Source organism: Podarcis bocagei, assembly GCF_964188305.1.
Source record: "Podarcis bocagei genome assembly, chromosome: 5".
In the NCBI taxonomy this organism is placed as follows: Eukaryota; Metazoa; Chordata; class Lepidosauria; order Squamata; family Lacertidae; genus Podarcis; species Podarcis bocagei.
Genome location: NC_138129.1, coordinates 30,291,579 through 30,306,562, shown reverse-complemented (window position 1 = coordinate 30,306,562; position 14,984 = coordinate 30,291,579). Strand labels below are relative to the sequence as shown.

The window sequence follows — 14,984 nt, the reverse complement described above, 5'->3', positions numbered from 1 at the left end:
GTTTTATTTTCCAATAAGTCTTTATATCTTACCCAGACATTAAACAATGCTTTCCTGACAATATGGTTTTTGAATGCTTTATGTGCTTTGACCTTATCATACCATAAATATGCATGCCATCCAAATACATTGTTAAAACCTTCTAAGTCTAAAATGTCTGTGTTTTCAAGAAGTAGCCATTCTTTCAACCAGCAAAAGGCTGCTGATTCATAGTAAAGTTTAAAGTCTGGCAGGGCAAATCCACCCCTTTCCTTTGCATCTGTTAATATCTTAAATTTTATTCTGGGCTTCTTGCCCTGCCAGACAAATCTAGAGATATCTCTCTGCCACTTCTTGAAGCAATCCATTTTGTCCACAATTTGCAATGTTTGAAACAGAAACAACATTCTTGGCAATACATTCATCTTTATCACAGCAATACGACCCAGCAGTGAAAGCCTCAAGTTTGACCAGATTTCTAAATCTTTTTTCACTTCGACCCAACATTTTTCATAGTTGTCTTTAAATAAATTCCCATTTTTGGCTGTCATGTTTATCCCCAAATATTTCACTTTCTTTACCACAGTCAATCCTGTCTCATTCTGAAACCTATCTCTTTCAATCGGTGTTAAATTTTTCTCTAAAACCTTACTTTTTAACTTGTTCAATTTAAAACCTGCCATTTGACCAAATTCTTGAATCAGTTCTAAAACTCTTTTAGTACTAGATTCTGGCTCCTGTAGCGTCAATACTAAATCATCTGCAAATGCTCTCAGAGGGCCTCCCTAATATCAATAGGCAGGGAGTTCCAGAGAGTAGCTGCTGCTACACTTGCAATTCCTTGCAAGTGCAGAACAAACATTATATGGAATGTGTAAAAGTGCCAGTTCTGCATATAAAAGCAATTGAGTGGGCACATATGGGTAAGATGACCCTTCAAGTAAGCTGGTCCAAAGCTGTTGAGGGCTTTATATACTAATAGTCACACCTTGAATTGGGTGCTACTTTGCATGCATAACACCAGGGACAGGGCTGCAATGAATGGCCCCACTCATGTGCTCATCTTGCCTGCGAGTATAGCACCTGACTAGGACATGCGCTTCTTCTGTAGAGCAGCAACTTTGCAGTGTTTCCCCCAAATCCCTCGTAAACTCTGTTGTGTCTCCCTGTCATGACACACGCAGGCACCCTTATCATGTTTTAAGTCTCCTTAGCTTTGGAAGGAAGAATGCCTGTGATCTGTGGTGCTGTACCATTGTGCCGGCAACTTCCCAGTGTGTCGAGGGTGAGGAGAGGCCGGAAGGGCCTTGTGGGGTGTTTCATCAAGCATCCGAACATTTTTCAGAAAACAGGGTGGCAGGGTACATCACCTTTCCTTATGCTTTGCTTCTAGAAAGCGGTCGGCATCTTTGTTCACAGAGTTACTTTGTTTGGATTCCATGCAGACGGCGAAAATTTGTCACACATTTCTATCCTCATGTATATCACACACCCCTTCAGTACAGAGGTTTGGGAATGAACATTTCCTTGGCAGATCAAAAAAGCATCGTTCTCCCCCATTGTGGGAGTTGAAGACTGTTCATGAAATCATGCTGGGTGACTTCAAACATGTGTCTGCACCCAGCACAGCCTTTAGCCTCAACTGAATGGAAGCAGGCTCAGAGGAACACAACTAACATCTCCTGTATGCTCTATATTTGGCATTCATTTTACAGGAGGATGAAGGTAGACAATGATTATAAGCTGAGAGCCATGTAATGTGTTGGCTTGGATCCAGAGATGTTTTGCACAAGCAGAAAGGCACTTCTGCATGAGCAAGACCGGCTGGCCAAATTCTCCCCATTCTCCTTCTGACTCCCTGTTCCCAATCTCATGCTATCCCAGAGGCAGGGCTGGCTTGCCCGTGAGGTGGGCTTAAGCCTTAGATGACAGAATCCTGCAGAGCAGTGCCCCCAACCGTGCCCCACCCGCCACTGCCACTGCTGGAGAAGGGAGGGGGAACGGCAGCGGCTTCTGGCAAGATCTCACTAAACTCTCACTTGACCTCCAAGATCTCACCAGAAGCCACTGCCGTGCAACCCCAAGAAGTGAGGCTTCAGTGGAGGGGTGGTGGAGGAGGAGACAGCACCTTCCCATTTCACTGCAGGTAGCAGACTAGGATGGGCCACCTGTGCTTAGAGGGTCCCTAGGAGGCTGGAGGAGCTATAGTGCAGGAAGGAACAAGGAAACCCCCATTACATGAGTAGAGTTCTGCTTAACAAGGTGGGGAGAATAGAGAGAGGGAGACCCATTTCAGTTATGAACAAGAAACCATGGTTTGCTGTTGTGTTACATGAGCTCTAGCAAGCTACAGGTCCGTGTTGTCCATCCTTCACTTTTATTCCTCCTTTGCACATGAGAGGAGGAAATAGAAGTTTCATTCCCTGTTTCCAACAAGCCACATTTTCAGTTTCAGGTAAAGATGCACCTCTTTGCCCAGGCTTTTGAGGAGAAGCAAGGTGTATTGGGCATCTGAATTTCTGTCGCTGCTAGTGGTTTTATTTTTAACTAATTTTATTTTTGTTTTGTGCTGTTTTGATCATATTGTTTAGATCTGATCTTCCAACCATGTGTGCACTCCTAATCCTTTGAACTCTTTCCTCTTCTCTCCTCTCTTTTGTGAAAGCTAAAGTGAGGAGATAATCTTCACAAAAGAGTGGAGGGGAAAGAATTCACGAGCGCTAGGAGTGCAAGATTAGGAGATCAAATGGCCTTATATCTCTACCAGTGCTTAGATGTTTACTAAACTGTAATCATCTCAAACAGGTTTTGGCAATATGGAAATATATTTACTTTTATTTAATGAATTGATTAGTCACTTAAAAGGCAGGTCCTCTGGCAGCTCTAGCTGACATATTTGCTGCGGAAAACACCCCAATATATACATATACATTTTATACCCTTCACAAAAGGAAAAAGGCTAGTACCTCTTTGTATATGTTTGTTTATTTGCAGGTATGGAAATAGCATAAAGGTATGCAAATAATAGTACAGATGAAGCTTTTTTAAATTAAAAAAAAGACTTTGATACAAAAAAGTATGCATAAGGGATGGGAAGAGAGCAATACAACAGTAATTCCAAATTGTTATTTGCTGCAGATATAAACATGGCTGGAGAACCAAAGCCCAACAGACCCAAAGGCCTGAAGAGAACAGCATCCGCCTTATACAGGTAAGTTCTGTTGTTGTGATTCCCACCTAATGAAATGAATCTGACAAGCATGAACAGGGATATTCAGGAAATACAGTCTATATATGTCGTGCTGTATGGGCAGGAATGGGGAACTTCAATTGCAGCCCTCCAGGCCTTTCTGTCTGGCCCTAAGGAGTCTCTCCAGCCTGCATCTCCCCTCTGCCCCCAAGCTGCACTCCTCATTAGTCCTACTTCATACCTTCTTTTAATCCATTTGCTTGGCTGAAACACAATCCAGAATGCCTCTTGCTTGCCAAGGATGGAGCAGAGGGGTGTGTAAATGGGTGCAGAAACTAGTTTACTGCACAAAGGTAAAATTCATGTTTGTTGCGCCATCTGCTTTCGCCTCTGGCCCTTCCCACCATTGGTATGTGGCCCCTGAAAGGTTTTCCAAACAGGAATGCAGTCCTCGGGTTGAAAAAGATTCCTCACTCCTACCCAATAGAATATGGGGTCCGGTACAGAATAGGGGCTGACTCATTTTTAAGCCCAGGTTTTGTCAGGGGCTGGACTGAGGAGGAATGGTGGGAGCTGCCTCCCCACTTTTTTCCTGAACCTTCCCAAGGGCAGGAGGACAGTATTGATTTAGAACAGTGGTTTGCAGAGGGGCATAGTCCAGGGGGGGAAAGCTGGGAAATACTGGTTGAGGAACAGCTAGAAGAAGAAACGCCAGGAGAGAGTCAGTGTCCTTGGAAAGCATTCCTGATCCCCCTTCGCCTAAGACTAGACGGCTTTTGAGAGTGATGGAACAGAAAGTGCAGCGGCAACAAGATCAGATTACCCGACAGAGTAATGACATAGATTAATGGGGACGGAGGGGGTGAGCCTTTACTGGAAGCAACACCATTTCTAGAGAGATATGCATTCCTTTGTCTCTTGCTGTGATTATTAAAGAAGCTGACTGGTAAGAACGCTCCTTTTGTTTGATCTGAATCCCCGAAGCAGGACAGGTTTAGAGTTTGCTCTCAAAACTGCTGTAAGAGTTTTGTTTCCCCATTAACCAGGGGGAACCATTTTGGGTTTACAGCAGTGGATATCAAAGGGGGGATTACTTGGGGAAGGGGACTCAACTACACAGGTCAATTTATAACGTTAAAAATGCATTATTAAAAAATCTGACATCAGATGGTGCTGTAGAGCAGAATCCAAAGTCAATGGCAGATTGCCTTGGGAGTGGGTTCCCCCCTCCCCCTGTAACTTTTTTTTATAGCGTTTTTATATCTGTGTAGAAACAGCCTAAGAGGCAAGGGGGTGGCAGCAGGGTGCTGGAGGTGTAAATAACTACTGGACATTGAAAAGCCGATATCAGTGGATCAAGTTTGTCCATTTAATTGAAAAATATTAAACTACAGTGGTACCTCGGGTTAAGTACTTAATTCGTTCTGGAGGTCCGTTCTTAACCTGAAACTGTTCTTAACCTGAAGCACCACTTTAGCTAATGGGGCTTCCCGCTGCCGCCTCGTGATTTCTGTTCTCATCCTGAAGCAAAGTTCTTAACCCGAAGTACTATTTCTGGGATAGTGGAGTCTGTAACCTGAAGCGTATGTAACCCGAGGTACCACTGTAAATAGTTTTAAATGTGATCAAGTGAGCACATGGAGGAGCAGGGTAGTGGACGTCGGGTGAGAAAAAGTAAATGAAAATGGTACAGAGAAGTGTAGGAGGAGGAATAACTGGTATATGGAAGGAGCAGGAGAAAGAAATAAGAGCAGGTAGGTTTTGGTTTCAGCATGGAAGAAGAGGGGAAATGTTGAGCAGAGTGTCAGGAGGTGGAGAGCCAGTAGCAAGGCCCTAACAGAGCATCAAGATTGGAGGAGGAGAAGTGCTGTGAATTTCTAGGGTTGGTATAGATATGTGTGCAGCATTGCTGCTTAGACAAGAAGGGAGAGAGCATGAATTTACAGTGGCTGAGATCATCAGCCACACACTTTTTTTGTTCTCCACCAAAGGCTTTCAGCTGTACCTGAATATGAGTGAAACTATCAAACAGAGGCACTGAGCCAGGGGTGTGGATTTGCAGGGAGGAGAAAAGTATGTTAGAAGAGCGGGACAATAGGGACAAATTGAAGATAACAACTGCAGCATCTATGGAGCAGGCAGAAGCAGAGGAGGAGAGGAGAGATAGTAGAGGGCAATGTTTCAGAGAAGGCCACTGGCTCAATGGAGAGGAGCTCAGGGGAGGAGTAGGGGGTGGGATATAGGAAGAGTGGACCGTGTGTAATGTTGAAGAGTCTAAGATGGTGACTGAGCAGAGAGAATCACACAGCAGAAATGTCAGATACAAAGCAGTTCCAGGCGAAGGCAACATCAAGAGAGTGCCCAAAGCAAAAGCACATTCTGGAGGAGTTTTTTGGTTTTTTATTCCTGTTCAAAAGGTTGCTTCCTTATTGGCTAAGTGAATATGTGGAATTATTAGGAGGGGAAAGTCAGCATTCACTTTACAAAATGTTCTCTTTCAGCTGTCATATCTGTCAAATACCAACTGCTATTGTGCATAAGCTACCAGTGTCACTTAATGTCAATTATCAAATACTGTTCAATATCAAACACTTACATTAAGTACACTATGTTTGATGCATAATATTAGAATATTCAGTCATCAGAATCCCCGGTGGGAAGTTCTGAGGAACATTTTTTTGCCAAATCAATTTTGGCTTGTTTCTCTACAAAATTACTCCTCCTCGTCTCTGCAAATAAATTTATTTTTTGAATCAGCTAAAGGGTAACAGATGACTGCTTGCCGTTTTTCTTTTTTTAAAAAGGTGTATGTTTAATTTATATGCCACTTTACAGCTCTCATCAAATTATCAAAATAAAACAAACTAAAAACAATTCATTGTAAATGTAACGAATTTGAATAAGGCACCCCTAGCAAACTGTGGACTAGTGATTGCATGGTAATAGTATTTGCCAACATACATACATGCATACTTTTATTTGTATGCCGCCTTTCCATAGTTCAAACCATGCACAAAGCTGCTTACGACATGAATAGAAATTGCATAATTGCAAACATAACAAAAGTAGTCATATTCCTGTTTGTATGCTACAGATTACAGGCGCCAATGTGGTTTGCAGTCTCTCCATATTGGAATTGTAAGCGCCAAATGGACTTAGTCAGCAAACTCAAATTTCATTGCAGTTTGGAATGGAGGGCAAGGTACACAATTACCATATTTTTCGCTCTATAACACGCACCCAACCATAACACACACATAGTTTTTAGAGGTGGAAAACAAGAAAAAAATATTCTAAACGAAACAGTGGATGTATGATTTTTGTGGTTCATGCTGTGGCCACAGACATGTAATCTGACGGTGAGTTTGGGGTAGCCCAATGCAAAAATCCTGAGGATCCATGTAGATCCATGCTTTGTAACCACGTTTTTGCACCACTGCAGCCCCAGGCAACAGTGGGTGCGTGATTTTTTTGGTGCAAGCTGTAGCCATGGACATGCTATGTGATCTGATGGTGAATTTGGGGTGCCCCAGTGCAAGAATCCTGAGGATCCATGTGGATCTGTGCTTTGTAACCACGTTTTAAGTGGGGAGGGAAGGAAAGGCACTCAAGGGACAAGGAACACGTGTGGGGTGTGTGGAGAAGGATGCTGCTAATAATGCAGAAGAGGGGTATAAGAGGAGAAGGCCCCTCTCCTCTCCTGCTTTGCTCCTTTAAAGGCTCTGCTTCTCTACCTCCTCCCCGGCTCGCTGAAAAACTTTGCTGCTATTAAGCCAGCTGAGTGGGGAAGAGAGAGGGACAGAGAGCCTGCTTGCAAAAAAACTTTGCTGCTATTTAGTGAGCTGTTCTCTCCCTCCTCCCCGGCTCGCTGAAAAAACAGCTCCGGACTCATGTAAGCGGCTCCTCTCCTCTCCCGCTTTGCTCCTTTAAAGAAGCAGGCTCTCTGTCCCTCTCTCCTCCACACTCAGCGGCTCTTCTCCCGCTTTGCTGTTTCAAAGCAAGCCACGGAGGAGGGAAGGAAGGGGAACCATGGATCCTCTGCTCACGACTGTAGCAGATCCCCCCGCCATCCGTAGGCATTCGCTCCATAACACGCACAGACATTTCCCCTTACTTTCTAGGAGGAAAAAAGTGTGTCATGGTGCAAAAAATACGGTATTTGCTGGTATAATCGTGGTGCTAGTCCTGCAAAGGTATCAAGGGTTCTTCAACCTTGGGTTCCCAGATGCTGTCAGACTGTAGCTTCCCTGATCCCTGATCATTGGCTAAGCCAGCTGGGGATGATGGTGTTGTAGTCCATCAGCATATGGGAATCCAAGGTTGAAGCCGTCTGCTTTAAGGGAAGAAGATGTGATCACTTTTATCCATTTTTTTCCTGGGTTCCCAAAATTGATAGTTCTGCATAATCATTGTGCCAATATGGGAGAGGTAGGGATTTTGTGGGTGGGGTGGGGAACAATCTCCCCATCTCCCCTAAAAGAAACTCAGCAAGCAGATAAACTCTGCTTTCATCCTTTGCCAACCTCTGCTTCTTAATAATACTCTTGTCAATATAATCTCTTCCACTCTGCCTCTTTCATCGTATCATTAATTCAGGTAAAATCTTAGTAGCCCCTTTAGCACAGCTTATGCCACTTTGAAGAAGCCCATCTGAAGATTAAAGGGAAGTCCTGGCACTCTTGTTTTTATTACCCACCAAGCTTTCTTCTCTGCCCAGGCTGGTGTTTTGGCCTCATCTTAGTTATTATGTTACCTTCAAGCAATGGTACACACATCAAACACTGCTGTATCACTTGTGTTGTTAAGGGAAGTAGGGTGGGGGTGGGAGACCAGGGAAATCATCTCTAATAGTAAATAAGAAAGGGGGAAATGGTGTGCATTTAGAGAGACAAGGTGAGAGGGTCTTTAGCTGCTTCCCATCAGAACTCACGGAAATATGAGCACAACACAACATCTTCTTCCCGGATAAAGAGGGGTTTAAGTTCTGGTGGAAAGGTATGATATTTGGCAAATATGTATGAGTTGCCTTATACTGAGTCAGACCATTGTTCCATCTAAATCATTACTGTCTACACAAACTGGCAGCAGCATTCCAGGGTTTAAGATGGGAACATTTCCAGCCCTACCTAGCCATGTCAGATATGGAACCTGGGACCTTCTGCCCTCAAGGCAAATGCTCTGTCTCTGAAGTACAGGTCTTTTTTCCAAGGGATCAAATGCCCAGATAGGGCTATAATAGGAATCGGTTCTCCATTAGACAGAGAGCCAAGCCACATGTGAACAAAATGCCTGTGGTTTGTGAGATGAACCAGCCTCACATTGGGTGGTAGGGAGAGGAGTAAATGTGCAGTGGCAGAGGGGAGCAGGCGTTTGAAACTAGGGAAAGCTGAATTGAAAGATGTGGTGTTTTGTCCCTAAGTTGCTCAGGATAGGAATGTCCACATTTCTTGGATGCAAGTGACATTTACTTATGTACATTTTTCTAAAAAATAATAATAACCAGGATCTTTCAAGTTTCAAGTTTGTGGGCTACAAATAGAAAAGGGAGTAGTGCAAACGCTGTTATTTATCTTTAGACTTCAGAGCTAATAGATCAGTTGACTGAAATTGCAAGCAGAAGCATGAGATAAATACCTCTTCGCTTCTTTCCTTCTCTAAATGGCATCTGAATGTGAAGCCTGTCAGGCTGTAGGTCACTTTGGTGGACACAACACTGACCCCTTTATTTTTCTCTAGTTGACTTGCAGTGGATCAGTTGTGATCCACTGTTCTTTTTCTCTTGCTCATGTAGTGCCTCTTAATTATTTACTGGTAATTATCTACCAGGAGCAAACTAAATGCAAAAGAAGCAGATGAGTGCAAATTTGCTTAATTGCGTGATTTATTCACATGGCAGAATGGCTTTGCTTGACACAGATTTTGGGTCACCTTGGCACCAGCTTGTTTGTTTATTCTTTCACAGAATACGTGCAGCTCCGAGTGTTTGCCCACACATTTCTTAAGGCTTGCTTATACGACCAGGCACAATGATCGTTATTTCAGAAGTTATCCCAGGGCAACATTCCTTTTCTACCTAAAAAAACCCACAAATTCCAGAGTGTTTCAGCAGCACACTCTTGCTAATAATCTGGAGTAATTGATAGGCCACCATAGGAAGGTTAGAACATAAAAAAGCATAAGAAGATCTCTGCTGGATCAGGCCATTGGTCCACCTAGTGCAGCATCTGATTCTGCTTGTGATCTTCCAGATCCTATGGGAAGGACACAAGCAAGAAGGACTTAAGCACAACTTCACTCACCCCTCCTACAGATGCATCCTGTCTCCAGTCATGGAGGAAGAGCATAGCCATTGTAGCTATTAGCTGTTGATCACCTTGTCCTTCATGAATTTGCCTAATTCTCTTTTGGGGAGACCCAAAAAATATCTACATGGTGCCTAGGGAACAACTTGCACCTTAATATCAGCAAGACAAAGGTGATGGTATTGGACTTTCGGAGGCAGAGAGGAGAACTAGCACTGCTGTACATTGGGGAGGGCTGTGTGGAGAGAGTCTCTTCCTTTAAATTCCTAGGAGTTCATCTCAGTGAAGACCTTACTTGGAAAATCAATACAACCCAGGTGGTTAAGAAAGCCCAACAGAGACTCCATCTCCTCAGAGTATTGCGAAAGAATGATGTCAATCAACGGTTGATGATCTCCTTCTACCGGTCCACAATAGAAAGTGTCCTTTCATACTGCATCACGGTGTGGTACGCTGGTTTGACATCAACTGATAGGAAGTGCCTACAGAGGGTGATGAATACAGCACAAGATATTATGGGCTGTCCCATGAATTCGCTGGATGACATCGCGGAAGAACGTTGCCTCAGTAGAGTGAGGAAAATTCTCAGGGATGATTCACACCCTGGCTGGCACTTTCTTGATCTTCTGCCCTCGGGCAGAAGATATAAAAGCATGATTAGTCACACCAACAGGGTAAAGAACAGCTTCTATCCGTGGGCTGTTAGGCTGCTGAATGAAAAGATAACAATAGGGCAACTGACTTTCGGGTTTGCGTCAGTAAACGAGGGGAATTAAGACTAAGAGAGCTGAGTGGGGGGTGCTCGTGTAATCTGTGGGAGTGTATGCCATAGTTTAACTATGAGCTGCATGAAGAAACACTTTCTTTAGTCTGTCCGAAATCTTCCAGGTTTTTTCCAGATGATCCCACCCATCCATTGGGGCGGACGGATGAGTCTATTTCTGGATTGCATCAATTCCATGCGTATTCATTCATAAGTCTGTTCCATCCTACCTAAAGATTAATTGGTGAATTTTTGAAAAGTAATATTTAAATACATTTCTCGCAATCAAATACGTGTTTTAACTCAACATATGCATTTCTTTATGTATTTTGCCACCAAATACACTTTATTTGCATTTTGATGCATTCTTTTTAGTTGAGAAATGAACCGCAACATTCAAAGTGGTGTAAAATGCAAAGGATGATCCATGTATTAGTCTGTGCACCTAAGTGCACATTAGGATGGTTCACTTAAAAATGTGAACGATTTTTTCCTCCTGCCCTCTGAATGCATCCGACAACTTCGTACGCAAGGTCATATGTTGAGACAAAATATATGTATAACTGCATACAGTGGTACCTCGGGTTAAGTACTTAATTCGTTCTGGAGGTCCGTTCTTAATGTGAATTTTACATGGATTAGAAATAGACTGACTTGTCCACCTCTAACTGGAGTCTAGCATCCCAATTCTAACCCTCTGTAAGCTGAAATCATATGCACATTTACATTGGAGTAGTCCAGTTTAATTAAATAGGGCTTACTTCCAAGTAGACATGCAGATAAGATGGTTGCAATGCAGGTTGGAAGCAAACGCCACTAAATTCCAGGGTTGTAATCTGCTAAGCATGGAAGCAGTGTTAGGTCTGACGTGACGTAGGTCTAAGTGGCAATTTGCAATTGGTCACTGACAGTCATTGCAGTACTTTGCATTGTTTCTAGGTTCTGCTTGTTGTTGTGCCTGTGCTTGTGTTGTTGCATTTGTTACACGGGTGTCACATTTGCACCAGCCATATTTCTTAAAGCACATTTAAAGATTACGGCTTTTCCCCAAAAGAATCCTGGGAATTGTAATTTGTTAAGGGTGTTGGGATTGTAATTCTGTGAAGGGTAAAATACACTATTAATGATAAATTAACATGTGCCATTGAGGTAAGACGGGGAATATGCAGGAGAAATGATTTTAAGGAGATATGGAGTGTGTTTGTAGAATTTGCACTGTTAAAACGTAAAGGGGTCAAACCATCGCAAGAGGTGTTGAAATTTTGGGAGGTTGGATAGTTAAAATGGAATGGTTTCGGTGGTGGGGTGCACACTTTGATTCTTATTTATTTATGATTATTACTTTGTCAAAATAAAATTAAAAAATAAATTCACTTCCCGGGGTTCTTTGGAGAGGAGCCATGTGCTTTAAATGCATTGTGTGGATGTGAGATCAATTGCATGAGACAATGGAAGAGAATGGATTTCTTCTAAGCTTCCACTTCATTTCTGATACAATCCCAAATTTAGAACATCCTGAAAAAACATCAGAAATAAAGAAAAAGAAGAGGAATTAAAGATGTGAGCATAATCACATCTGATCTGTCAAGCATTAGCTAACAAGATGGGGAGGGGGGCATAGTTTCCACCCACCTACTAAAGAGACCCGCAGTCAGCCAGCTGTCTCATTCAGATCCCAGGTGGGGAAAGATAAAAGCATGGAGCTATTTCTCACATGGCCGGGCTTGATATTTCAGGAGTATAAAGGTAAATAGTAACAGTACACATCCCATCACTCTCCTCCATCCTATCCTTTATTAATCCCTTCCCACTGGTAGAAGCAGCAATTCACCAGTTGAAACATCACAGAAACTTCTTTCTGTGTGCACTGTCAAACAGACCAGAGAAACTGTGTGATTTCCACAAGCCTTTCAAAATAGGGACTTTGATCTGGGAGGTACCACAGGTCCATTCTTGTTCAACCTGTTGCTGTGAGGCTAGTGTGTCTCAGAAAACTGCTTAATGAGCAGGTTGCTCATGCATGCAAGTAAGCCAAGTTACAAGTAAGTGAATTGTGTTGCAGTCTTAAATTGCAGTTCTATACATACCTATCTGGGAGTAAGCTCAATTGACTATTGTGTGACTGCATCTGAGTAAAAATGCATCAGATTATGCTGTTAAAACCCCATTGAAATCTATAGCATTTAAAACATACTTAATTCTGGGCAAGATTGTGTCCAATTGCTATGGTTCTAATGGTAGTGAGTTGAATTATTCTGCCTGCTCTTAACAGGGGTATTTATTAGCACAAATTCCAAGTAATACTGGACACTTCCAGGCCGTTCTTATATTTGGGTGGGACTCAGTCTCATATCAGCAAATTTAGATTGCATAATTGAAGTTGGTTTGCCATTCCTGCACAACAAAACCACCACCAACCAAAAAACAAAACCCAGTTCAGACTGGAAAGTGTGGGATATTAACTGGTTGGCACAACTTTGTATAACCTCCCCGCAAACAAACCAGAATGAATGCTCAGTAAATAGCTGAACAGCATCTAGCCTCCCTGCGAAGTGTGGAAACAAACCAGGATAAATGCTCAATAAACAGCTCACCTGGAAGTGATCAATGAGGCACATGATGCTTCAGAATCCTCCTAGGAGCCCTTTGCAGATTTAAATAGTGGAAATTAAAATCAACTAAACAAAGGGTCACCATAATGATGTGTGGCATTTGTCATATCATGTCTTTGCCCACTGGGGCTCTTTATTGAGAACAGTATGATTTATGACTGGATCAGTGTCTGCCACAGCCTTCTAAATCTCTGCATACAGTTAAGGAGCAGGAGACATTAAATTCTCCTGTCTATTCTCTTAAGGTGAGTTCCCATGCAGTTGCAGGGGATGGAAGAGGGAAACACAGACTATGAAGATACAGGTGTGAGAGTGGGTGGTATTGTACATTTACAGCACATTGATTTTTGAGCCATAAACCACAGAGATTATTATTGCTATCAGCAGTGAATTCATCATCCCTTAACCATTAAAAGGGGGGGAATTATTTACTGCCTAACTGCTGCTTATGATTAAAGAGCCTTGCCTTGCAATCCTAAACACATGGGGTGTTTCTGTGCAGCAGTTTATTGTGGAGTCAGGGCTGCTAGTGCACGGTCGTTATGGGGTTTTTTGCAGCATCTTCACAACAACATGCTAATCAAAATGCTCCCCTGTATTTCTACACACACACATACCCATTTAATTCAGATGTACCATTTTTGCAAGGGTTATTTTTTGGCAGAGGGTGTAGGGTACTATGGAAACAGTAAATCCAGTTTAATTTGCTGATAATGTGGGATGGCATTTTGATGTGGATGACATAGTATGTTGCGCAAACTTTGCATACCACCGAATCCACGATAAACTGCTGTGTGGAAATGCCTATTTACTCTGAAGAACAGCCTACTGAATTCAGTGGGTTGTGCATCTCCAATAAAATTGCAGAGGATTGCAGCCATAACTCCAAGGCACTGTGGAAACACTTGACATGAGTATTTATGTTTGAGTGGTCTTTCTACAGTATCTGCAGGCAGTGCTTATTTCTGGGGGTACACATACCCCTAAATATTTTGTGAATCTTTGTACTTTTGTCCATTTACTGTATTTATTTTCCCCGATTTGAACTATGAAATGGTGATTTTCTTGAGTCAAAATGAGAGTACCCCCATTTTTTATGGGGGGGGAGCACTGTCTGCAGGCATGGAAACTTTGTACATTATAAAATGAAAATGAAAAGTGAAGTAACCAGAGTGCTCAGGGAAGCATAGGTTTCTGATCATATAGTCCCAACTTCATTCAACCCAATTCAAGGTGCTGGTTTTCACCTTTTGAGCCCTAAATTTGTGGTGGCTAAGCTGTGGCTCTCTGGGTGTTGTTGGACTCCCATCAGCACTCGCCAGCATGGACAAAGGTCAAGGATAATGGGAGTTGTAGAACAGCTACATCAGGAAGGCCGTAGGTTAGTCCTCCCTGTCCTAAATGGCTTTGGATCCTGGATATATAAAAGGAGCATCTACTCCTGTCCTGCATCAGTTACCAGAGAAGGTCCTGCTTCGTGTTCCAGTGCCATCTAAGATGAGACACATAGGACAGGGCCTTCTCAGTGGTGGTGTCCAGAAATTCTTTGTCTGATTTCTCCCTTTTTTCTGTCAAGCACTGCATAGCTGTCAAGCACTGAGACAGCACTGCATAGCATGTTCAAGGCACCTGGAGGCAATGCTGGGTTTGAGGGGAGCTCAAGCCTTGAGGATTCCCTCCAACTTTGGCACTGCATCCACCCCAGCATTTGCATGCACACACTTGCATGCCTTGCTTGGCTTTTTGTAGTCACACTGCTGTCACATAAAACACACTACTGCTGCTACCACCAGCTCTCTGCTTCTGGCAGTTTTTCAGGCACTTCTGGTCCCAGGGTCCCTGGACTTATGGGGGGGCAGACGCCCTTTGGTCCATGGCACATCATCTGCTTTGCATGCAAAAGGTCCCAAGTAGAATGCCCAGCACTTCCAGGTAGGGCTGAGAATGTTCCCTCTCTGAAACCCTGGAGAGTTGCTGTCAGTGTAGACAACTCTAAGCTAGATGAACCTCTGGTCTGACACTGCTTCAGGTGGCTTTTTATGTTCCTATGCCACTGAAAGCACTTGCTGAGAATTTAAATTAGTTTGGCAAATATAAGATGGGGGACTACATGGCTTGCTAGTAGTCAAAGGCTCTAA

General features: G+C 43.1%; 1 protein-coding gene across 3 annotated transcripts in view; it reads left to right on the top strand.

Annotated features, from left to right (window-relative positions):
- RALY (RALY heterogeneous nuclear ribonucleoprotein) overlaps positions 1-14,984 on the top strand; it is a 212,689-nt gene that overhangs the window by 180,133 nt on the left and 17,572 nt on the right. For all 3 annotated transcript variants that reach the window (XM_081196676.1, XM_081196678.1, XM_081196677.1), the window contains exon 4: positions 3,118-3,190. In XM_081196676.1, coding sequence (XP_081052802.1) covers positions 3,118-3,190 — 73 coding nt within the window. The remainder of the gene's footprint in view (positions 1-3,117; positions 3,191-14,984) is intronic.